The following is a 25997-nucleotide window of genomic DNA, read 5'->3' as shown; positions in this document are numbered from 1 at the left end:
GTAGAGCTATCAGGCGGTAGTTATTGGGATTCGTTTTTTATTGTTTTTTGTGGATCGGCTTTACTATGGCTGTTTTTAATAAATCGGGGAAAGTACCTTCCATAAACGATTGGTTTATTAAATTATAAAATGGTAGAGTTAGCTCGTTTGCACATTGTCGTATTAAGGATGGCGGGAGATCATCTATTCCGTGGCTGTTTTTGTTTTTTAGGTTTTTTATAATAGGCCTGATGACAAATTTTGAAATCCCTTTTATTATTGTCGGTACACTTGTATTGGTTCCGAAAAACACAATATTTCAGCTATACTCATAAGATTTAACATAGATAATTGCATTTTATTATAGCTAGTTTAAACTTCGCGCGAAAACGCCTCGCATGCCATTTGTGACGTCATTATTTAGTTGGTGGTAGGGTGGTAGACATTGTTTACATACTTACAGTTACGAATTTCCCTTGAATCCGAATGATATTGTTAATTCAGCACCATATATTACGATTAGGGATGATAAATACATTACAACAATTTATCACAATAACTCATTTTACACAAAAACTCTCACACGGTTGCAGTTTAAGATGAATTATTTAGATACATGTAAATTTTGAGTGAAAATCACCGAGCGCCGGTTTTACTTTTTAATTTTTCATTTTTTCTAATTACGACAGCCAACAAGGCAATGATAGTTCCATTCAGCCAAATAATTAAAAGTTTGTTGTTGAAATATCGTATTATTTAGCATTTTATTTAAATAATAACAAATAGATATCTATTTTATATCGTGTAATAATATTTATTGTACGTAATAAATGTTTAGTGGCGAAATAATATTTTTTTTGCACCTTTCGAACTCTTTGGTGAGGACGTATAGATTTCGGTCAATGAGGTTGTCTATGTTGCTCTAAGAAATATGTTATGGATTGATGACGTCACTGTTTGGAACGCTTCTGATTGGCGTTTCAGTAATAATGGCCGATTGGAGAATTTTGCACTTTTATTTTATTGAATATCTTAATAATCCTTCAGTTTATACTGAGATTAGGCCATTTTTTAGAATCATATTAACATATATGTTTCTTTGAAACCATTATTTCCATGATTCTTTGTTACTTGCAACAGGCCTATTGTATGTACTTCTTGATAGGTAACGGGGGCAAGAAACATCGTATTCTCAGTGGGTTGGAGTACTGGCCTCCCTATTCGTTGTTCAGCAGGCGTTGTATTTTTAGAAGTTTTCCCTATAGATATAAAAAAAATATTAAAATATTCAGCTACTAAATATTAAACTGTGTACTGCGTTTTAATCTGGGTTAAGATTAATTTTCCTAATACTGGGCACATTTAGGAGCATTATCAATGCCCTTTACCCTATTAATTACGACTAAGTGCCATTCCTGAATTAAGCACAGAATTTTGAGTCATCACTCATCAGATTTCTGTTGAGGGAGAAATGAGAAATAGGTATCTGTAAGAGGGCGTATCATGGACACTTATAGACGTGATAATGACATGATGGAAGCTCCGGCCCGGTCTATAGTTCGTTTTTTTAGCATTAGAAAGAACTTGAAAGAAGGTAAGCGATCTTGTCATGTCTTTTAATTGAAAAACGCTTTTTAAAAATCAATAACTATTACTTATGAAAGCAGAAGAATATAAACTATCGTATTAGATTCATAATTGTTACATATTTGCCGTAACTTATTTTTAAAATGTGTTTTTCAATTAAAAGACACATCAAGATTGTTTACCTTATTTCTAATGCTAAAAAAACGAACTATAACGTGAGTCATCCTTAATGTTTTTATTGGTAAAATCTGAAATCAATCTGTTGCCATTCGGTGTGCGTGGCCATCCTGTATGAAATGCTATCATACTCGTATATTTTGTGGTATAATGCCGGTGTCTTAGTGACACAGACAAAACATCCTCCAGACTGAGCATAGTCGCGCTACCCCCTCTGCCACGCATATGGTAATTTTAGTCCATGTTCGAGTCGAAAGTGTCTTTGTGTGACGTCCGTGTCTTTGAACGGACCAATCACGGCACGGGATTTCGCTCACCTCGTCCCGAGCACCCCCGCATTTTTGGCATCATCGGTTGCATGAAATAATTGCTCTAAACTCGGTCTAGGGGATTCCTAGTCTATGCTTGGTGACTAAACTCTGCTCATAACATCACTTAAAAATTAGTTTGTGTTTGGATTGTTGATCGCAACCACTACACATCCTATCTACGTCGAACTTCTCTGATTCAAGCTATAACCTGGTAAGTAACATCTTTAGAGTAATATATTTTTATACATTTTTTATAGACCGACCGCTTAAATGAGTCCTCGCCTGCGCGGTACGGGGGCGACTGGGTAGGGCGACTAAGGGTGGCGGGGTAGGCGCGGGCGCCGTACGCCTGCCGCCCGCACCTTCCCCGCCACCCGTAGTCGCCCTACCCCGTCGCCCCGACGCAGCGCAGGCGAGGACTCATTTACGCGGTCGGTCTATACTGCCCTCCTACGTTAAAAAGCCGTATTTGCAGTCAATTTGTATGAAAACTGAATGCAAATACGGCTTTTTAGCTTAAGATGGCAGTATAGACGGGGTGTTGTTACAGCTAACATGCATGCATGGCAACTGCCATGTTAGTACAATTTAACGTTTAACACATTGATAATGGGACAATTGAATGTTTTATTCGTGTGTTTATGTAGAGCATAAAAGAGAAAAAATTAATGACTGTACATAAATGGTAAGTAAAAGTAATGTGGCATTATGTTAACTAATAACATTTTACTGATAATTAACAACAACATAAGTATAAACGTACAATAAAAAGTAACCTAAAATTAAAACTACCTACAAAACTAAAACTAAGCGTTGAGATTCAGCGAGGAAATGCTGCCAGTATATTTGTCACTATGCGGTGCCCCAGGGGCCCTCTTTAGACATAGATTTTTAGTTTTTTAAGTGTTAACTAATTCAAAACCGAGCAGTTGCGAGTAGGACTCGCGCACGAAGGGTTCCGTACCATAATGAAAAAAAAAACGGAAAAAAATGCAAAAAAAAAAAACCGGGCAAGTGCGAGTCGGACTCGCGCACGAAGGGTTCCGTACCATAATGCAAAAAAAAAAAAACAAAAAAAAAAGCAAAAAAAACGGTCACCCATCCAAGTACTGACCACTCCCGACGTTGCTTAACTTTGGTCAAAAATCACGTTTGTTGTATGGGAGCCCCATTTAAATCTTTATTTTATTCTGTTTTTAGTATTTGTTGTTATAGCGGCAACAGAAATACATCATCTGTGAAAATTTCAACTGTCTAGCTATCACGGTTCGTGAGATACAGCCTGGTGACAGACGGACGGACGGACGGACGGACGGACGGACGGACGGACAGCGAAGTCTTAGTAATAGGGTCCCGTTTTACCCTTTGGGTACGGAACCCTAAAAACGGTCACCCATCCAAGTACTGACCACGCCCGACGTTGCTTAACTTTGGTCAAAAATCACGTTTGTTGTATGGGAGCCCCATTTAAATCTTTTATTTATTCTCTTTTTAGTATTTGTTGTTATAGCGTCAACAGAAATACATCATCTGTGAAAATTTCAACTGTCTAGCTATCACGGTTCGTGAGATACAGCCTGGTGACAGACAGACGGACGGACGGACAGCGAAGTCTTAGTAATAGGGTCCCGTTTTAACTTTTGGGTACGGAACCCTAAAAAACCAGTAACGTCGTTCGACAATTTTTTTTCGTTGTGGGCCGAACGTCGAATTTCATTACTTATACCTTTGAACTCTTTAAAATCATGATAAGAAGACAATACAAAAACAGACAGCGATAAAAAGTTTGAATCCAAGATAAAATTGTAGACTTCTACTAATTTCATAGTAAATTTCTTTACCCTGGAATCAGGGACCCAATACCGGTATATTTTTCATACAAATAAACCGGTATTCAATTTCGGTATCACGGTTATTTATATATATTTATGCAATTAATTTAGCTACATTAGCTTACCTCAATACTATTCTATAATATCAAAGAAGTATTGTGAAAGGTATGAGATATTTCGATTTTTAGTTATACCGGTAACGGTCCCTGCCTGGAATTCATAGAGGCCAGTACTACCTTCTAGTTTATTAGTGCACCATTAATGCATGCGACGGCGTATAAACTAGTTAGACATAGTAGTTCGCAACTCTGCAACAATGCCCGTACACGGTCATAGTTCTTGGCAGCAAATTGAAAGGTAACATTACTGCTCTATAATGGAATAGTAGGTAGAGTTATTAGAGTTAGACAGACCGTGCAAGTGTTATGTGTACCTACGTCAAAATTTCATAGAAGTTTGACGTTTAAAATAACACTTGCAGTCTGGGCTATCAAAATCACTGCAAACTTATGTTGGTCTGACTCTATGTAAGCATTTTATTATGTAGTCGCTATCAGATATATCGGAGCGGCCAAGGTGTTCCCAATATCTGAACACGCGCTCTAACGCCTTGACAATTAGAGGCGTGTTCAGATATTTGTGATAGTCTTGACCGCTCTGATATATCTGACGGCGACTGTACAACAGACTCTATCTTTGATTCTAACCGTACTTGCAAACAAAGAAAACACACCAGATGTAATATAATTTGTTTAATTATTGAATTTTCTTTGTATTGTATTGAAGTTGTTATACATTATCAAAATTACTACTATTCATAAGACATAAGTACTAACAAATAACCTTGCTTTGATACTTCAATATTATTCTATTTTTTTTAAACTACGTTTCATCCATAGCGTCTTCTATTTTTGCATTAGCATCATCAGCACTTTCTGTATTAGTAATATTAGTATTATCAACATTTTTCACGTTTGCAGCGTTAGGCGAATTTGCAGCAACATTAGGAGTGTTTTCGACGCTAGCGTTTCCAATTTGAACAGAGATTCCAGTATTTCCAAATTTTCTAGAGGTTATAGGATTAAGAGTCATGACAGGATTAGAAGGGCAATTATTATTAGCGTTTCCAGTATTTGCAGTATTCGTAGGGTTGATAGTGATTATAGGGTTAGCTTTACTAGTACTGGCTGCGTCAGAACTTGTAGCAGCAACTGTAGTGACATTAGAAGTATTACTTGTTACATTTACAACATTATTAGCTGTAGTTACATTTGCTGACTTTGCAGCGTTTGACGCGTTGACCGTTCCAAAATTAGCATTATTTCCATTGCCAGCATTACCAACAGTTATAGTGTTATTGCTAACGTTTCCAGCATTTTTAGCATTGGTCATTACAGCTGCATTCGTAGTCATGACGTTAGCAGCACTTGCAGCATTCATGATATTTGCAGCGTTTGCAGCATTTATGACATTAGCTGAATTCACATTCATAATATTAGCTGCATTCGTATTCATGGCGTTAGCAGCGCTGGCAGCATTCATGACATTAGCAGCATTGGCAGCATTCACTGCTATAACACGTTTTTCCATTTGCCTACTTCTGTAAACTTCCATGTCAAACTGTAGACGCGCTCTTTCGAGATCTATGCGTTCGCGCATTAAAGCATTACGTGTTTTGTATTCAGCTAAGAACTTGCGAAGGGTGTCGTTCAGGTCCTGAAATAGAAAAAAAATATGGTTACAGCGCATAATGCAGATCAATACCATGTCCTTTCGTCCTTTTTTTCTAAAGGTCTTTCTTTATCAATGATTTGTACCTAATATGCCCCTTTTATGTAAGCATAAGTTTCGTTGTATTGTTAAAATCTATTATCTTTATCTTTTATCTTATCTTAAAAAAATATTTTTTTTTACATTTTCCCTGTAACTTTTACTATTTTATAATAATAAAGATACCAATACCTCCGCGAAAGCCTGCCTCCATACCCAATTTATTTGTTATCGCCATAAAATTATCAAAAATCTTAATCTTACCCTGATCACGGAATTCTTCTCCTCCATCACCTCATCCATTCCCCCCAAAATAGCCTCAGGCTGCGGGAACATCGCTTCCTGATCATGGGGCTCGTCCACCTCATCTTCTGTTGGTTCCATCTCCTGTTCTTCCGCCTGGTATTCACCTCCCAACCTTTCCTCCTAAACATTTTGTATTATTAATGACTTATATGTGGCCTACCGTGAACACAAAAGTTCGCATATTGCGGGCATCTTTCTCTGTCACTCTAATTACGCCTTAATTGAAATAAAAGAGGTAGATGCCCGCAATTTGCGAACTTCGGCGTTCGCGGTAGGCCCTCAGACAGTGAAGGACTTAGATAAACTTAAGAGTAACTACAACTAGAAGAACCAGTTAATATCACCAGCTAATATGTCACAACTCGCCAAAGTATCTCTATCTTTAAATTTATATATCTCTTTTTTCTTATTCTATCTACAATTAGAGATACTTCTTCTTCTACTAGAGTCAGACCGAGATAAATTTGCAACGGTTTTGATAGCACACGCAGTGCAAGTGTTATTTTATTTAAAAGTCAAACTGCTATGAAATTATGGCATATAAATTATTTGTTTTAATTGATTTACAAGGTTAGGAGGCAAAGTTGTTGTTATAAGTTGTCGTTCTTCGTGCTTAATATTGATGGGTCTCTATTGTTTCCCAAATAGTTTTAAGTCATAATATATTGTTTGTCCGAATTTTCGTTAGTCATAATTGGTTTTTCTCAGAAACGCGTAACTTTTCAGTATTGCATAAAACAAACCTAACCTAACCTAACCTATCTATAGAACAACCTTACGAAAATCCTGAAAAGTTAACGGTTTCAGCTTTATGACTAACGATAATATGACAAACAATACATTATGACTTAAAACTTTATGGGAAACAAAGGGACCCCTATATTGATACCCAAACAAGCGGAAGATTAAAAAAAATCTGCCTTGTGGTATTGCATTGCGTCAATAATTTGCATGATATTGATAATGAAAATTTACCTTGACAATGACGTTTTCAAAATGGCCATCATTGATTGTGAACGTGTTGAAAACGTTTCTTTTGGAGTTCATATTGTCCGTCACCCTGATCACGAGTTGTTCCTAGTAAAATAGAAAATGAAATGATTAGGAATATTGCCCCTTGGAGACTAAGTCTGCTAACGGTTCCAGTAATGCTTCGGAAGGTCTGGCCTCGTCGAACCAAACGTTCGGCAAAGAATCAAAGATAGTCACCCTCACTGTGGTGGTAGTAAAAGTGACTAAATGTGTAATGCCCAATGATCGGATGGCATTTATTTGTTGTGTAGGTAATTCATTACCGGCTAATTATCAACTTTGCGGTCGGAGTCCAGGTTAATTGAGCGAGCCATGGAAAAAACGCCGTGGTGGCCGAGTTGATCTGACGTCTGACTTTCAATCCGGAGGTCGCGGATTCAAATTGGCATGTTCCGAAACTTATATACGGAATATCATTTGATATTTATTTACCACAAGGAAGGTGAAGGAAAAACATCGTGAGGAAATCTGTACACATCCGGCGACGAAATTCAAATGTATACCTATGTGAAGTCCTCAACTCGCAATGGGCCACCGTGGGACATATAGCCCAAACCCTCTCGCGCAGGGACTTAATATTAGTTATTATTTTTTTATTTTTGTAAGACAAAAAAACTGAGGCGTTCGGAAGATGATCAGTGTATTAAGTGAATAATTTAGTTAGTTTCGTCTGTTAGTTTACCCCTTTAGTCTTCTCAACTTGGCCGTCCTCTGCGGCTGGTCCGGGTACTGGTTCTGGTAAAGGGTCTCGTACTATTGGTGGAGTCTCCGGCCTTGAAGAGCTGGCTCCTGTAACAAAACGATACGGTGCTTAGAATAAATGGGGATTGATTACATTTTTAAAGAGGCTTTAGATTTTTTTTTAAATTGGTATCGGCTTTAGAGTCGGACCAAGCTAAGACTGCATGACAAAATGTGGCAATGTCATGGTTAATGTCAAATTCCTATAAAAATATGACGTTTATTATGACACTTCCTCTGATAGGAGACCTGCTTAGGGTTAGCCAGAAGCAGCCAGAAGTAGCTACTTACAATCTTTACCTTAATTCATAATGTTACTTAGAACTAAGGTAAATGTGGACAAATCCGTCATAGGGACAATTCCGTACACGAGCGAATTTTTTTTTCTACCTTAGTAAAAAAAACACCTGCTTTTGATTGTTGAAACTAAAAGCAATCGCTGCTTTGTCCATGAAATAATCAATAGTGTAGGTCCCGTAAAATCAAGTAATTATAGTCCTTAAGTACAACTACGGTCCAGTTTTTAACGTTGATTCTTAACCTTATTTAGTCGTGTCCAATGCGCGCAGCGACATAGACGCATTGATGATTAATTAATTTAATTAATTGCGAAATTAGCGCGGCTCGGCCGCAGCTAGCGAAGTGACGCGATGAGTGCCTCCGCACAGAGTGCACCCATTGTGAACGAGCTCCTCGCCTTTCTGCAACAGAAGCTGCTGCTGGAAGGAGTGATGGACACGGTGTCTGCTGTCCAGATCTGTTCGTCGAGTTTATAAAATATATATATATGTTAGTCTGTAAGGTATTTGTAATATGGGCCTTGTTGCCTGACTTACATTTTAAATAAAATAAATAAATAATAGTTATTTGTTTTACAAGGGGGCAAAGTTGTTGTTTAACCGCTCGTGCTAATATTGATACCCGAGCAAGCGAAAGATTCCAAAATTGAACCACGAGCGCAGCGAGCGGTTCGAAAAATGGAATCTAGAGCGTTGCGAGGGTTTCAAAGCACGAGGGTTAAACAAAATTTGCCCCCGAGTGAAACACAAAATTTTTCACCACACCAACCCGAAGCAAATATTAAATGTAATTAAATCCAAAATCATCATTTAAAAGTCAATTCTACCAGCAAACATAAGAAAACAACTCAAAATTTGCATTTGATTAGGCAAAGGCCTCACATGTGAATTACTGATAGCAAAGTGCAACTTTGCTATCCGTTTTTGAAGTACAAAGTAAGCCTTTCCGAGCTCTCTCACGTTACATTTATTTTGGAGCTTACGTACACTAATGCTCTTTCTATATTATATACTTACTCAACATAATTTGAAAAATACTTATACCTACATATTTTACTGGGGCTTGAATTTGGACCATAGTTGTAAGTTGTGGACTAAAGTTACCTGATTTTTACAATTGATTGATTTTAAAGTTGATGATTACTATTGTTTGAAAAAAAAACGCTCGTATACGGAATTTACACTATGACGGATTTGTCCGCATTGACCTATTACCTTTAATCCCCCCCAGCACTATACCCCTCCTCTTCTTAAACCGATCCAGCCACCCCGTACTGGCCATAAAGTCATCCCTCCCCGTCATCTCCTTGTGTAAAGTCCTCGCCTTCAATATTATCAGCGACCCCGTCATAGGATATAAACTTTTTTCTTCTAAATACCATTGGTATAATTTCTCTTCCAACTCCGGATTATCGGCTGATCTTAAAGTTTTTCTTTCAGATTTGTATGGAAGTTTAGCGGCTGTTCCTATATTGTGACGGTTTTTGTAAATGTCGTAGATGGTGGACCGACCAATGTTGAATTCTCGGGAGAGTTGGCTGTAGGTTTCGCCCGCGTCTATCCGGTTTATTATTTCGTTCTTGATTTTGAGTGTTAGGGTTAGCTTCTTGCGTTTTACGCGTTGTTCTGACATGGTGACTTGTTTGTTTTGTGTCTTTATTAGTTTCTGGTTAGTCTAAGGTCCGCTATAGATATACAGGGTGGCCAAAAAATAAGTGGAGGTAGTCCCGTTGCCAGGGAGGTTTTGGAATTATACTAACTTTTACTATAAGACCAACACCGAAATCGCGAAAGAAAAATTTGATTTGATTTGAAATGAGACACTAAAGATAACACATAAAACAAAGGTGCATTAAGATAACTCCGAAAGCAAGATATTTTTTAAAATGGCAGATAGGTACCTAAGTAGGTATCTACACTTTCTAGACTTTCTACTATAGCAACAGTAGCTAGATGGCTTGGTAAGCCTCGTAAGACCCAGCATATAGTTTCCTAATTTTTAATTTGAACCTTATTTTGTAAGTAAATTGGAACTAATTTCGTTTGTTTTAAACAGCAACTAAACAAGAAATGCTACTTTATTTGGTTCATGAAAGTTTCAAGTTAGATTGCAACGAATATGTACATTCTAATGTACATTTAGTCTCCGGAGGTTAAGTGTTGCTATGTTGCTAAAGCATAAAGTGCTTCTGCAATTAGAGTCAGACCGAGAAGTCTGCAGAGATTTTGATAGCCCACGCAGTGCAAGTGTCATTTTAAACGTCAAACTTCTATGACATTATGACGTATAAATAACACTTCCACTGCGTGGGCTATCAAAATCGCTGCAGACATTTCTTGGTCTAACTCTATAGATATTTGCCATTTTCAAAATTACCCCGCGTTCGTACTTATCCCAATGCACCAAATAAATAAAACCTAATACTTTGACGACCGGTCTGGCCTAGTGGGTAGTGACCCTGCCTGCGAAGCCGATGGTCCTGGGTTCGAATCCCAGTAAGGGCATTTATTTGTGTGATGAACACTAATATTTGTTCCTGAGTCATGGGTGTTTTCTATGTATATAAGTATGTATTTATCTATATAAGTATGTATATCGCGTCGCCTGGCACCCATAGTACAAGCTTTGCTTAGTTTGGGGCTAGGTTGATCTGTGTAAGATGTCCCCAATATTTAAAAAAAAAAAAATATATATATATATATATAGTTCCCTACCTTCAGTACATCTGTAGTAGGCCGCGTAGGCACGCTGGTAGGCTAACCGCTTTTCCCGTTCCCCCTCACTCTCCAATCTTCTCTTCTCTTTTAATTTCTTGGCTCTATAGTCTAAAGACTTTCTTTTCGCACGAGGCATGGGTACATCATTTAATAGGTAGACCTATTTTGTAGATATTTTTAGCACTCTATGCTTTTTACTCCAAACTTATTTGAAAGACAGAACCGTTAGTGACATTAGAAATACAGAACCATTAGTGAGGGTACCTACTCTTTATTATTCTATCATTTTTACGGTTCCGTACCCAAAGGGTAAAAACTAGTGATCCAAAGGACTCGAGCCTTTTAGCTCTTTTTTTAGAGCTCGCCTCATTTCTTGACGCCTAAAAGGCTAAAAGCCTATTTAGCCCTTTAGCCCCCGAGCCTAGTTCTATTTAAGAGCCTAGACTCTTGAAGCTAATAACCTTTTTAAAAGACTACATATTTAAAGGCTAAAAAGTCTTTATCTAAATAATAAGACTCAACCTTTTTTTAGCCTCAAAGCCTTTTAGCCTCAAAGCCTACACAAAAAGTAAACTCGACGCTTTGTTTACTACGACATTGATTAAAAATCGAAGTTCGTCAATTGCGGCCGTTTTTCTCTGCCACTAAATAAAATAAATTACATAAATTAAATAAATTAAATAGATTAAATAGATTAAATAGATTAAATAGATTAAATAGATTAAATAGATTAAATAGATTAAATAGATTAAATAGATTAAATAGATTAAATAGATTAAATAGATTAAATAGATTAAATAGATTAAATAGATTAAATAGATTAAATAGATTAAATAGATTAAATAGATTAAATAGATTAAATAGATTAAATAGATTAAATAGATTAAATAGATTAAATAGATTAAATAGATTAAATAGATTAAATAGATTAAACAGATTAAACAGATTAAACAGATTAAACAGATTAAACAGATTAAATAGATTAAATAGATTAAATAGATTAAATAGATTAAATATATTAAATAGATTAAATAGATTAAATAGATTAAATAGATTAAATAGATTAAATAGATTAAATAGATTAAATAGATTAAATAGATTAAATAGATTAAATAGATTAAATAGATTAAATATATTACATATATTAAATAGATTAAATAGATTAAATAGATTAAATAGATTAAATAGATTAAATAGATTAAATAGATTAAATATATTAAATAGATTAAATAGATTAAATATATTAAATATATTAAATAGATTAAATAGATTAAATAGATTAAATAGATTAAATAAATTAAATAAATAATCAAAATCCAAAAAACATGCTTCGAATGACCCCCCCAATTTGAACAATAGTACTACCATACCATACTATTCCATGTTACCATACCAAAAATACCGTACCATACCATACCGTACCTATTCATAAAAGTTAAGAGTTTATATAAGGCTAAGGTCTTTTTAAGGTTTTAACCTTAAAAAAGGCTTGAGCTCTTAAAAAGGCTATAGAGAGAGCTTGAGCTCTTAAAGAGGCTATATCTTTCTTATATTTAAAAAAAGGCTATAGCCTTTTTTAAGACTTTAGCTTTATTAAAACCTTTAGCCCTTTGAAACCTTTTTGATTAAGCCAGCTCTAAATAGAACTCGGGAGCCTTAAATTTCGGGCTAAAAGGGCTCGAGTCCTTTGGAACACTAGTAAAAACGGGACCCTATTACCAAAGAGAATAGATAGTATAGAGGGGTCCTGTCATAGTAAATTTTGTAGTCACAGTAAATTTACTGCCATCTATCGACACACGACTAAAACTCAAAATTAAAACGTATAAAATAATCAAAAAAATATATGGATAAATGATTTTATTATTTTTATATCATTTTGACCCATGTTCATTCACTGATATATATGTGTTAAAATTGTTAAATATGAAACGGTGTCGTCACGCCATCTAGCCGAGCATAGGCTAAAGGTGTGTGCGCCATCTATCCGAGAATGACTTTTTCTTGATTTCCGAGGCACGTCTTTTCCTTAGACTTTATTCATCTTATACGAAGTTACATATGTCTTTGTTATTACTAAGACTCGACTGTCCGTCTGTCTGTCTGTCAAGGTTGTATCTCGTGAACCGTGATAGCTAGACAGTTGAAATGTTCACAGATGATGTATTTCTGTTGCCGCTATAACAACAAATAGGTACTAAAAAAAAACAGCAGAATAAAATAAATATTTGAGTGGAGCTCCCATACAACAAACGTGATTTTTGACCGAAGTTAAGGAACGTCGGGCGGGGTCAGTACTTGGATGGGTGACCGTTTTTATAGATAATGGTACGGAACCCTTCGTGTGTGTGCGAGTCCGACTCGCACTTGGCCGTTTTTTTTAGATCGCACACAACATCCCTACTGTTAACAGAAAGCCGTTAGCGCTAAACATCATTGGTGCATTCAAAAGATTCAGTTATACGCGTGAAAATATTCTATGACACTAACTCAATCACCCCAATAAGCTAATTTCAACTCTAACTACAAACAATAAGGTTGAAATTAAATCGACAGGTTATTTCACTTAAGCTCTTCCGTTCGCAACGAACAACGTTAGTCACTTATTTTTACCGGCCACGCGGTTATCTATGACGCCACACGATTTAAAACTCTAAACACATACAAATAGAGTCCACAAAAAACACCACTCGCATAGATAACTTACAAAAACGCGTATATTTAATTTTCAAAAATCGAACGAAAAGCAACGTGCTCTCCCTCTAAAACCGTTCGGAGTACTGGGGCACGAAGCATGGCCCGTGCCGGATTAGAAGAGTCGGAACAGCGAACAGCGGTTGTCTCTGTCTTTCGTGTGGTGCGGGCGAGTGTGCAAGAAAGACGGTTGCGACGCCATTTTGGGTGGCGGATTACTTTGGAATCGATAGGCCTCATGCTGGTGCATATTTTGTCTACAGGGTACAAATTATTTAAGTACGCACGTGCACGTGGTAATTGTTTTTAGTAAAGTGTCATTCTATGGAACTTGCTAACTATGTAAGTACTTAAACAAACCGCCATATTCAAATGGTCTCTGAATGATGAATTTACTAGTGACTTTTGTTTACATAGTTAGCAAGTTCCATAGAATTACACTTTAGAGGGTGTTGAATAGAAATTACTAAATGAGGCAGTGACAGCGAAATCAGTTAAGAGCCAACAGGAGTGGTCATTCCTCCATACAAACGTACTCCTTGTTTTCCTCCGTGGTTTTTGAAGCTAGACTAGCTAGAGCAATGATTTTTTCAACACAGATTAATATTGTCAATATCTGTGTCGGACCGTTTTGCTTTTTTTGATATTTTTGTTTTTTAAGGCGCTAGAGCCCTTCAAAAATGGCCAAAATGGCCCAATTGACTATGGCGTAATGAGAGCCGTGGTATTAAAAACTGATATCAATTAGCCAAAAAATCAAAACGGTCCGACACATATTTCATAATCATTTAGATTTCCAAATTTGGTTAGGATTGGTTAAGTTTTGGAGGAGGAAACAGAGGAGTACGAAACCTCGATTTCTGAGTTTTTTACGCAGGACTTTTCGCCTTGTCCTTATCGCACTAGGTTTAGGAGCCGCTTCCGTTAGCGAGACGGGTATATTTGCCTAAAATGTTTAAACCTCAGCTCCTGTTTCGTCTTAACGAGTTCGAGCGAGAACTGCATCAGAGGCCAGTGGCGTGCCTAGGGTTTTGGAGTAGGGCAAGCCGAAAGATACGTTTTCGTAATAGCGCTCTGAGGGCATACTATTACTAGATAGAATATTACAAACATAAAGCGATCCCATAAAGCGATCGTGAATATCGTTTTCATCGAAATATCTCAAAATCAAACATAATTGTTCCCTATGACTGACGTCAGGAGTTTCGTCAATTATAACAGAAACAAATTTAGTTTTTTTCACTTCATTTTCAATGCGAGCTCTTATCACGTCTGCTACGGGATGAATAATGTCATTTTGTATTTTGTTAGACAAATAGCTCGAGCTTGGTTTGTCGCTTTGAACATGTTTTTCTAGAACGCCGTCATATTTTGATAGCAACGATACAAGTTCCAAAAAATTGTCCCTATTTAATGAAGTGTTTGACTCATCGTGTCCTCTAAAAGGAAGTTCTTGCTGTGCTAAATGGCACACAATATCGACTAACCTCTGAAAAACACTACGATTTTTGTCAACACGCATGTTATGTTTTGATATTTCTTCTGATAATTGGCGCGACAAAGAGGCCTCGATCCTTTGTTTCCCAAAATTGCTAAAAGAAATCACTGCACACATATGTTTACTGGAATTCATGTGCCTCTTTATCGCTCCAGATAAATTATTTAAATCGTTATAGCCAGAAGTATGGGGTTGGCCGGTGGAAGTTTTTAGCAGATGACGCCATCATAGCTTGCCCCGTCAATCCCTAGAATTGTGTCAAATTTTTGATTTTTTAATACCCTGGATGCCAGCTCTTTAAGCCAAATCTCATAGAAAAAGGGGCAAGCTATGATGGCGCCATCTAGGCAAACCTTTGACAGTTGCCAACCCCATTCCAAACGTTAATATCGTTCGAAAAAAATATGCAACACCAGCAATACATCTTATTTGTATGGGAACAACCAACAATCCAATGAGTTTTGTAGACGGCCCTACAGAAATTTCACTTAAGCGACTGACTTGACTGAGAAATACACAAGGCGGGTGTTGGTTTTGCCGCGGAAATTATGTCCCGTTTTTCGACAAAGGTCAAAGACTTTACCTTTTTTTGGTTGACTAAAACTGGACGCATTTCAAACCGTCACAAGGAACCACTTCTTGATCCATTGTTCATCCATTGTTATCACTTATTAAACTAAACGCCACAACAATGAACAAATCCACATTCACTATTTAATCAAATTCACTTAAACAAACTTTCGTTACTTTCGTCTCGACCACTGACTCGGCTCGACTAAATAAGTAATAATACACTTGAAGTAAACGCGAACGCGCGCTCGTGCGAACTTATGCAGCTTACTTCACACCAAACAAAAGCCAAGCTTAAATCGCCTTATAAAGTTGCTATACATACCAACAAATAGTTACATCGTTCTTTGGCGGTTTGTAGGCTGATAGTGCCCAGAGCGGGACGAAAAAGCAAGCACGGTTGCAAGCCAACGAGTGCGAGTACGAGCAGGATAGCTAGAACATCCTACGCCTGATTTCTTTCGCGCGGACGAGACGCCACGCCGCGGCAAAATTTTGCAACACGCTCGTGCCGCGGTTCGAGGCCGCTGTGGCTTGAATTTAATAATACGGGTTCGTTTGGCGCGCGATTTTAAAATAATCTTTATTGATCTTATCACTACGTAATTTCGGTAAGGCAATTAGTTGCCTTAGGGCAAGCCCGGCTTTTGGGCTTGTATGGGAGTCACGCCACTGTCAGAGGCATCAGTAGGTACAGCACTAATTCAAAAACTCAATCATCGCTAGTGAGCTGATTTCAACTTTAACTTCACAAGATAAAGTCTAAATTCAATTAATTTATTATTCCACTTACGCTCTTTCGTTTTAAATGTAAATTGTTAGTCCCAATCACAAGATAACCCGTCTCCCACGCAATTTAAGACTTTAACCACTTGCAAATAGAGTCCACACAAAATGTCATAAATTGAATTTTTATTCACAAGTACGCACTGCGATAAATTTCTTGCGGTTTCAGTCTAATGTCTTGCTGTTTCAGTCTTGCAAGTGCGTACGCTTATGAAAGTTACGAAGCATGCCGTACAGTCGCCATCAGATATATCGGCGCGACCAAGGCGCTCACAAATATCTGAACACGCCTCTATTGTCAAGGCGTTAGAGTGCGTGTTCAGATATCTGAGAACACCTTGGCCGCTGAACCGCAAGAAATTTATCGCACTGGCATGGCACACTGCGTCCGATCCGACGTGCGAGCGAGACGTCGCTATAATTACGCGTATAGCGCTGTCTCGTTCATATTTCGAATCGGACGCAGTGTGCCCTTTAGGCGATGGCAGTAAACAACCATCTTCAAATACAAAACAGTCAGGAGTCAGGTACAGTGAGCAGCAGAAGTTGCTAAGCGGACTAGGTGTTCAAAATGATCCTGACGCGACTTTATTGTTAAGAGCCCATCAACGTGCACACTAGCGCCACTGCTAAATAATCGTAATTATTTAAATTTAACGATAGGTATTTAAAAAAGGGGGCCGCTACGTATTGTATTTTGTATTTAAGTGCCTTTTGACTACATCAAACTAGTTTTTATGTTGCTGAATTCGTCAATCTATGCGTCCAAAGTTTAAACGGCCGTTTTTGTTTTGAGTTCATAGATCGACGAATCTAGCAACATAAAAACTAGTCTGATGTATTCAAAAGGTACGAGGACCGCACGTACTTAATTGTCGATTGTCGCCAAGCCATGTGAAAAATTACTAACTGTGTGAAAGATGCTTTGAGTTTTGCCTGAGCGAGATAACGCTATGCACGTATTATAGAGACATCCCGCTCGCACATCGGAGCGACGTAGGTACGAATCGCATCCCGTGTGATAACCGCCTAACTGCGTGGAAGATACTTTGTGCATTTTGCTTTGAGTTTTGTCTCTGAGGGGAGCGAGGTCTTTTTATTGCAGAAAATAGGTAAGTACTGAATGTAGATCCTAGATTCGTTGCCTTCATCCTTCTTGCATTTAGGCGCCATCATGCCGGCCTGATAGATGAGGCTGCGGCCAGTACCCTTTTTCCCATATGATGAGGCACAAGTAGGACACCTTCGTCGCCTTCTTTCTTGTATTTAGGCGCCATGCCGGCCCGACAGATGAGCTGCGGCCAGTGTCCCTCTTGTTTCCCATGCTGACTGTAGGCACCAGTAGCCTTACCTTCATCGTCTTCCTTCTTGTATTTAGGCGCCATGCCGGCCTGATAGATGAGCTGCGGCCAGTACCCTTCTTGTTTCCCATGCTAACTTTAGGCACAAGTAGCCTTACCTTCGTCGTCTTCTGTCTTGTATTTAGGCGCCATGCCGGCCTGATAGATGAGCTGCGGCCCGTACCCTTCTTGTTTCCCATGCTAACTTTAGGCACAAGTAGCCTTACCTTCGTCGTCTTCTGTCTTGTATTTAGGCGCCATGCCGGCCTGATAGATGAGGCTGCGGCCAGTACCCTTCTTGTTTCCGATGCTGACTGTAGGCACAAGTAGCTTTACCTTCATCTTCTTCCTTCTTGTGTTTAGGCGCCATCCCGTACAGATGGCATTCAATGCCCTCCTTGTTTCCCAAGCTGTCACTAGTAGCCTTACCTTCGTCGTCTTCCTTCTTGTATTTAGGCGCCATGCCGGCCTGGGTCATAAGGCTGACGATCTTGGGCGCCATCCCGTACAGATGGCGTCCAGTGCCCTTCATGTTACAAATTCTACCTGTAGGTTCAAGAGACCCTTACCTTCATCGTCTTCTTTCTAGTCTTTAGGCGCCATGCGTATTTGCGTCCAGTCATCGAGTGGCCTTCATGTTCCAAATTATAACTGTATTAGGTTCGAGACCCTCACCTTCATCGTCTTCTTTCTTGTATTTAGGCGCCATGCCGGCCTGGGTCATAAGGCTGATGATCTTGGGCGCCATCCCGTACAGATTGTGTCCAGTGGCCTTCATGTTACAAATTCTACCTGTAGGTTCAAGAGACCCTTACCTTCATCGTCTTCTTTCTTGTATTTCGGCGCCATGCCGGCCTGGGTCATAAGGCTGATGATCTTGGGCGCCATCCCGTACAGATTGCGTCCAGTGCCCTTCATGTTCCAAATTCTAACTGTAGGTTCAAGAGACGCTTACCTTCATCGTCTTCTTTCTTGTATTTAGGCGCCATGCCGGCCTGGGTCATAAGCCTGATGATCTTGGGCGCCATCCCGTACAGATTGTGTCCAGTGTCCTGCTTGTTTCCCATGCTGAAGCACATCAAGTACCTAGTCTTACCTTCATCATCTTCTTTCTTGTATTTGGGTGCCATGCCGGCCTGTGACATAAGGCTGATGATCTTGGGCGCCATCCCGTACAGATTGCGTCCAGTGCCTTTCTTGTTGCGGCTGCGTTGCATGGCGAACGCACGCTTTCTGAGGTCTCGCCATGTCTGGTGCCAAAAGAGAGGGATTAGAATAATATAGATTTCTTACAAATCTGACATGGGTGTAGGACTGTAGGTATGTACCATTAGATACGATTGGAATAAATGCAAACTCGATGACATTGTGTCGTTTTATCACTTAGTAGCTAGTTTATATGACTAATATCATCGATGTCCTATCAAATCAGCTGATATTGAATACTGTTACAACTGGTAACACTTCGAGGGGTGACACTTCGAGTATGAAACCTCAATAAAGGATGACTCACGTTAGACCGGGCCGTGTCCGGGCCGGAGCTTCCGGCGCATCACTTTCTATGGAAAGCAATCGCCTGTCATGTCATCGAAATGTAAGCGCCGGAAGCTCCGGCCCGGACACGGCCCGGTCTAACGTGAGTCATCCTTAATAGTTTCTACGAGTAATACGCATACGCTAGATTTGGACTGACCTTAACTGTACAAAGTTACTCACTGTCTACACTGCTTGTTCTTCAGTGAGCCGAACTGGTTTATTTATACGTTCCGCTAGTTCCGTCCACAACTCATCACTACCAGGAAAGGGTTTGGCGTGTGACACAGCCAGTTTAGGTGTTTCTCCATGAACTTTATCAGCACTAGCTGGCAACGTCGCGCGACACGTCAGCTACTTTTGCAACATACTACGCCAAGAGCTCTAGCCGCCCAGACATCAAAACTTGCCAAGAGAAATGCAATTTTAATTTGTGAAAATAAAGATTCAAATTAGAATGGAACGGGAGATCTTTTTTAGGTTTCTAGGCGACTAGAGGGTATACCCTCTCATCATAGATTATGACTTACTGTCTTGCATTGCTTGTAGTTTTTCGGCGGCCCAAACTGGTTGATATGCTCAGCTAGCTCCATCCACAACTCATCGCTGCCCGGGGTTTGGCATGTGACACAGCTAGTTCATTCATTCATTCAGTCATTCAATCATTCCTTTATAAAACAACTTTACTTACCGTCTTGCATTGTTTGAAATTCTTCGGCGGGCCAAACTGGTTGATATGCTCAGCTAGCTCCATCCACAACTCATCGCTGCCGGGAAACGGTTTGGCGTGTGACACAGCTAGTTAATTTATTCATTCACTCATTCATTCAATCATCCCTTTATAAAACAACTTTACTTACCGTCTTGCATTGCTTGTAGTTTTTCGGCGGCCCAAACTGGTTGATATGCTCAGCTAGCTATGGCCACAACTCATCGCTGCCGGGAAACGGTTTGGCGTGTGACACAGCTAGTTCATTTATTCATTCATTCAGTCATTCAATCATTACTTCATAACAAAACATTACTTACCGTCTTGCATTGCTTGTAGTTTTTCGGCGGCCCAAACTGGTTGATATGCTCAGCTAGCTCCATCCACAACTCATCGCTGCCCGGGAAGGGTTTGGCGTGGGACACCGCCAGTTCAGGGTGTGTCTCCATGAACTTGACCAGCTGAACCAGCTGGCATGTCGTGGCGCGACATCTGGAAGTCCTTGGATCGTTGACAGACTTTCAACAAACATAAATACGTAGGAGATCCCCTCTAAATAGGAAAAAAGTTAGATAGAATTTACAAATCGTTTGTTTTTAGGATTCGAAAGAACTTGAATATACATAGGTCTTTTAACTCTTAAAGTCTTTATACCGGACTATCTAAGAAAAGTAAAAATGGACAGTCGCCATCAGATATATCGGAACGGCTAAGGTGCTCACTGCTCACAAATATCTGAGCACGCTTCTAATTGTTAAGGCGTTAGAGTGCTTTTTCAGATATTGTGAACAACTTGGCTGCTCCGACATATCTCATGGTGACTGTACTGTAGGATCTTTTGAATGATATTTTTTTGTATCGTTTGTAGTAAACCACTAATATGCATTATAGATAACGTCTCCATAGAGCGACTGGTCGTACAAGGAAGAGTGGAGGGAACCAGATCGCGCGACAGATCACCTATACGCTCCGACCAAATAAAATCCGCAGCGGGAAACCGCGTATCTGACTGTGCCAGACAGTCCGCCAACCAGTGGCGTGCCTAGGGTTTTGGAGTAGGGCAAGCCGAAAGATACGTTTTCGTAATAGCGCTCTGAGGGCATACTATTACTAGATAGAATATTACAAACATAAAGCGATCCCATAAAGCGATCGTGAATATCGTTTTCATCGAAATATCTCAAAATCAAACATAATTGTTCCCTATGACTGACGTCAGGAGTTTCGTCAATTATAACAGAAACAAATTTAGTTTTTTTCACTTCATTTTCAATGCGAGCTCTTATCACGTCTGCTACGGGATGAATAATGTCATTTTGTATTTTGTTAGACAAATAGCTCGAGCTTGGTTTGTCGCTTTGAACATGTTTTTCTAGAACGCCGTCATATTTTGATAGCAACGATACAAGTTCCAAAAAATTGTCCCTATTTAATGAAGTGTTTGACTCATCGTGTCCTCTAAAAGGAAGTTCTTGCTGTGCTAAATGGCACACAATATCGACTAACCTCTGAAAAACACTACGATTTTTGTCAACACGCATGTTATGTTTTGATATTTCTTCTGATAATTGGCGCGACAAAGAGGCCTCGATCCTTTGTTTCCCAAAATTGCTAAAAGAAATCACTGCACACATATGTTTACTGGAATTCATGTGCCTCTTTATCGCTCCAGATAAATTATTTAAATCGTTATAGCCAGAAGTATGGGGTTGGCCGGTGGAAGTTTTTAGCAGATGACGCCATCATAGCTTGCCCCGTCAATCCCTAGAATTGTGTCAAATTTTTGATTTTTTAATACCCTGGATGCCAGCTCTTTAAGCCAAATCTCATAGAAAAAGGGGCAAGCTATGATGGCGCCATCTAGGCAAACCTTTGACAGTTGCCAACCCCATTCCAAACGTTAATATCGTTCGAAAAAAATATGCAACACCAGCAATATATCTTATTTGTATGGGAACAACCAACAATCCAATGAGTTTTGTAGACGGCCCTACAGAAATTTCACTTAAGCGACTGACTTGACTGAGAAATACACAAGGCGGGTGTTGGTTTTGCCGCGGAAATTATGTCCCGTTTTTCGACAAAGGTCAAAGACTTTACCTTTTTTTGGTTGACTAAAACTGGACGCATTTCAAACCGTCACAAGGAACCACTTCTTGATCCATTGTTCATCCATTGTTATCACTTATTAAACTAAACGCCACAACAATGAACAAATCCACATTCACTATTTAATCAAATTCACTTAAACAAACTTTCGTTACTTTCGTCTCGACCACTGACTCGGCTCGACTAAATAAGTAATAATACACTTGAAGTAAACGCGAACGCGCGCTCGTGCGAACTTATGCAGCTTACTTCACACCAAACAAAAGCCAAGCTTAAATCGCCTTATAAAGTTGCTATACATACCAACAAATAGTTACATCGTTCTTTGGCGGTTTGTAGGCTGATAGTGCCCAGAGCGGGACGAAAAAGCAAGCACGGTTGCAAGCCAACGAGTGCGAGTACGAGCAGGATAGCTAGAACATCCTACGCCTGATTTCTTTCGCGCGGACGAGACGCCACGCCGCGGCAAAATTTTGCAACACGCTCGTGCCGCGGTTCGAGGCCGCTGTGGCTTGAATTTAATAATACGGGTTCGTTTGGCGCGCGATTTTAAAATAATCTTTATTGATCTTATCACTACGTAATTTCGGTAAGGCAATTAGTTGCCTTAGGGCAAGCCCGGCTTTTGGGCTTGTATGGGAGTCACGCCACTGCCGCCAACAGGGAAAGGTGGCGGGAGATCGTGCGAAGAGCTGTGTCCGCCTCTACTACCGATGCGGACGCCTCAACGTGACCACGACCGCTCTGTCAAGAGCGATATGACAGAGAAGAATATAGGTCGAACATCCACTTGGCCGGTTGTTATTTATAATATTATACTTACTTGACTCTAGTAACTGCCCGCTCCTGTGTATGGCTCCAGATGCTTCCGCCCCTGGTCATCCAGTCCTCGTCTTTCATTAGAGAATACCGCTCTGAATGAACGGGTTCCTCAATCTGTAAATCAAAAAATGGATGGATTAATACTAGGGGTCCCTTTGTTTGACATATTGAAAGTCATATTGTAATGATTGTCACATTATACATTATCAAAACTACACAACGGGACTTAATCGCGTATTTAAGTCCCGTTGTGTAGTTTTGATAATGTTTAATAATCGTGAAAGTTTAAATCAGTGTGTCACATTATAATTAGTCATAATTCTGAAACCGTTTACTTTTCAATACTATCTAGTATCTATAGGATAATCCTACGAAAATCCTAACCTATCTATCTAGGTTAGGTTAGGTTTATTTTATGGCAATCCTGAAAAGTTACGCGTTTCTGAGAAAAACCAAATTATGACTAACGAAAATGTGGACAAACATTATGACTTATTAAAACTTTATGGGAAACAATAGAGACCCTTAATAAGTAGTAAATTCACCGATTGAAGATCTATGATAGATGATTGATGATTGAGGATTGATGATTGAGGATTGAGGATTGAGGATTGATGATTGAGGATTGATGATTGAAGCTTTAGCGAAGGTCTCCGTTTCAACTTGAACAAAAATGCGTTCGTATGTCCGAATGATCTCCTCTAGGCTCTAATACAGGCCGCATATTTCTCAACCGATTCTCGTGAAATTTTGTGTCAGGTTCAATGATTAATTTATTTTTTTGTAAGTAGATTTCAGATTATTGAAATTTTTAAAAATGGCGGAGCCTACTGCTCCATTGGAGCCATGGAGGTTCGCGAGGTCTACAGCTCACAGAGAATCATTTAAATTATTTAGAATCATCATTCAATCATTTAGAGCCACTAGTATTATTTTATTTTTACTCTGTTTTACATTATATATAGAGACATATCTCTTATTGTAAAGCGATTAGATCTCGAGAATACCTAGATAACCCTTTTTTGGGGAGTAGTTTCATTTCATCCGCTATTTCCTACTATTGATGCTGTCTGTACTTACACGTACACTAATACAACAAAAGTTTACATAAACATAAGTTATTAAAGCAACTATTTAAAAGTTTTTGTGAATTATGATGCATTCTATATTTCAACCATCATAACTTTCAGAACTATCGAGCGTAAACTCATAAAATAAGTAATGCAAGTAACAACGCAAAGGACAATGTTCGTCTCGACATTAAGTTTACGTTAAAACGAACGAGACAACATGCGCGAGAACCCACGTACACGAGCGAGACAGCGCATAACGATAACCCATCAAAAGGGGGACACCGTTCTCGCATTCAATACGACGCTGTTGTAATAATATTCCAATTTAAACACAGGGAAAAAGGAACACAGGGTTATAAAAATAAGGTTCAATTTTCATTGACATTGTACGTGAGCTTAGCGGTCAACTGATACGTTTTTACGGCTATGCGAACGTGTGTTCTACAGTGTTATTGCTAACGCTCACCGCTCGCGTGCGAGTCCAATGCTTGGAAGTTCTGATATAAGTGCGCATTCTTGGTACGAATAATTATACAGATCTGGAGATCACATTACGCTGGATAGATTGAGCGTTCGACTCGTGTATGTTTAGTAAGTAATGCGAATACACTTCGTGAACTCTTCAACAATTTTATATTGTACATCCGTGAAAGCGCTGAGCTCTAACAATTGTTCCGCGACTTGTATGACGATCGCTAGTTCCATATTTGTCCGCGCGCAAATATAACGTTGTTTTCTATATGCAATATTCTTATCTAATGCGTACTAGATAAAATTACGTGCATAGTTGGAAAATAAATCATCAATCAACTTACCTCCTCCTTCATCGGATGAATATACTATTTTTTAATACTTTCTTAAGACAAAATGATAAAATATTTTAACACCGGTCGACAAACGTAGTATCGCAGCGACGACAAAACTGACACTGGCGTATCGAGCGAGAGGGCAGTGTGTGAGTGAGACACAACACTCGATAAAACGAGATAGCCGAGCTATTTAGGGCCGTCTAGTTTATCTCTCGTTATCTCACATTTAGTATGTATAGGTATGTATTGTGTGTTATACACTTTTATAGACAGGGTAATTTGTCAGAAAGGGGACATGTTAAGGTACCTACCGTTCTGAGACTATTACACCAGCATTACTGCAGCAGTTTAGATATAGTAAGGTCAATGAACGAAAATCTAGTGACTAATCACAACTTTTTTTTTCATCACACTTGCTCGTTAAGGTGTTATGATTATGACACGGAGGCGATGCGGTCCTAAAATTAACTTTTCTGTAATACCTACCTTGGCAGGTACTTAGTTCAAAAAACCGGCCAAGTGCCAGTCGGACTCGCGCACGAAGATCTCCGTGCCATTACGCAAAAACGGCAAAAAAATCACGTTTGTTGTATGGGAGCCCCACTTAAATATTTATTTTATTCTGTTTTTAGGTAATATTTGTTGTTATAGCGGCAGCAAAAATACATCATCTGTGAAAATTTGAAATTACGTGAATGACTATCACGGTTCATGAGATACACCCTGGTGACAGACAGATGGACGGACGGACAGATGGACAGACGGACAGTGGAGTCTTAGAAATAGGGTCCCGTTTTTACCCTTTGGGTACGGAACCCTAAAAAGTGTTGTCTCTATACGTCTGTCATATAAAACTCTTATATTATTATCACCGTTATAGTGCCTAGTTAGGTACTTACCTACTTCCTAGGTCTTAGCGCGGATTAACTGAGCTGTAACGTGAAACGGCGCTAATGAACTAGTCTAGGTACGGTTTAGCGTACCTGTACTCATACCAAGTGGGTATATTGTCTAGGTTTTAGCGCATAAGCCGGCTAAGTGGGACTGTAACGAGAGTATCGCTGTAACTAAAGGACTTTTGTGCAAACTTATATTTGCTCGAGTTACTAACACAAATGTAGTTTTTAGGGTTCCGTACCCAAAGGGTAAAACGGGAACTATTACTAAGACTTCGCTGTCCGTCCGTCCGTCCGTCCGTCCGTCTGTCACCAGACTGTATCTCACGAACCGTGATAGCTAGACAGTTGAAATTTTCACAGATGATGTATTTCTGTTGCCGCTATAACAACAAATACTAAAAAC

General features: G+C 39.1%; 2 protein-coding genes and 1 long non-coding RNA gene across 7 annotated transcripts in view; 1 reads left to right on the top strand and 2 right to left on the bottom strand.

The window, feature by feature from the left end:
* Positions 1–25997, top strand: part of LOC134794469 (uncharacterized) — a 585842-nt gene that overhangs the window by 369848 nt on the left and 189997 nt on the right. The gene's annotated exons all lie outside the window — the stretch shown is intronic.
* LOC134794635 (serine/threonine-protein kinase phg2-like) lies at positions 4766–20147 on the bottom strand. Of its 5 annotated transcripts, none has more exons than XM_063766436.1 (6): positions 20034–20147; positions 18737–18890; positions 7677–7783; positions 6938–7039; positions 5921–6082; positions 4766–5602 (listed from the first exon to the last, which is right to left on the bottom strand). In XM_063766436.1, the coding sequence occupies exons 2-6, from the start codon at positions 18855–18857 to the stop codon at positions 4769–4771; spliced, it is 1326 nt and encodes a 441-aa protein (XP_063622506.1). In that variant the 5' UTR covers positions 18858–18890; positions 20034–20147; the 3' UTR covers positions 4766–4768. The 5 variants fall into 5 exon arrangements, with proteins under 5 accessions (XP_063622506.1, XP_063622505.1, XP_063622508.1 ...); XM_063766435.1 differs by lacking the exon at positions 20034–20147 and adding an exon at positions 19865–19971; XM_063766438.1 differs by lacking the exons at positions 18737–18890; positions 20034–20147 and adding an exon at positions 18310–18415 and having other exon boundaries at positions 7677–7780.
* On the bottom strand, positions 20104–24914 carry LOC134794527 (uncharacterized). The gene is made up of 4 exons (XM_063766338.1): positions 24702–24914; positions 22815–22927; positions 20203–20383; positions 20104–20109 (listed from the first exon to the last, which is right to left on the bottom strand). The coding sequence occupies exons 1-4, from the start codon at positions 24711–24713 to the stop codon at positions 20104–20106; spliced, it is 312 nt and encodes a 103-aa protein (XP_063622408.1). The 5' UTR covers positions 24714–24914.

Source organism: Cydia splendana, chromosome 10, assembly GCF_910591565.1.
Source record: "Cydia splendana chromosome 10, ilCydSple1.2, whole genome shotgun sequence".
In the NCBI taxonomy this organism is placed as follows: Eukaryota; Metazoa; Arthropoda; class Insecta; order Lepidoptera; family Tortricidae; genus Cydia; species Cydia splendana.
This window is presented reverse-complemented; position numbering and strand designations above follow the sequence as displayed.

Coding starts and splice junctions, on each gene's coding strand:
- LOC134794527 (XM_063766338.1), bottom strand. Junction 20,384..22,814: donor CGGGCAGTTACTAGAGTCAA/GTAAGTATAATA, acceptor CAACGATCCAAG/GACTTCCAGATGTCGCGCCA.
- LOC134794635 (XM_063766434.1), bottom strand. CDS start 9,667: ATGTCAGAACAACGCGTAAAACGCAAGAAGCTAACCCTAACACTCAAA. Junction 7,784..9,249: donor AGTGCTGGGGGGGATTAAAG/GTAATAGGTCAA, acceptor GTTTTGTTACAG/GAGCCAGCTCTTCAAGGCCG. Junction 6,083..6,937: donor TTGAAAACGTCATTGTCAAG/GTAAATTTTCAT, acceptor CAAAATGTTTAG/GAGGAAAGGTTGGGAGGTGA.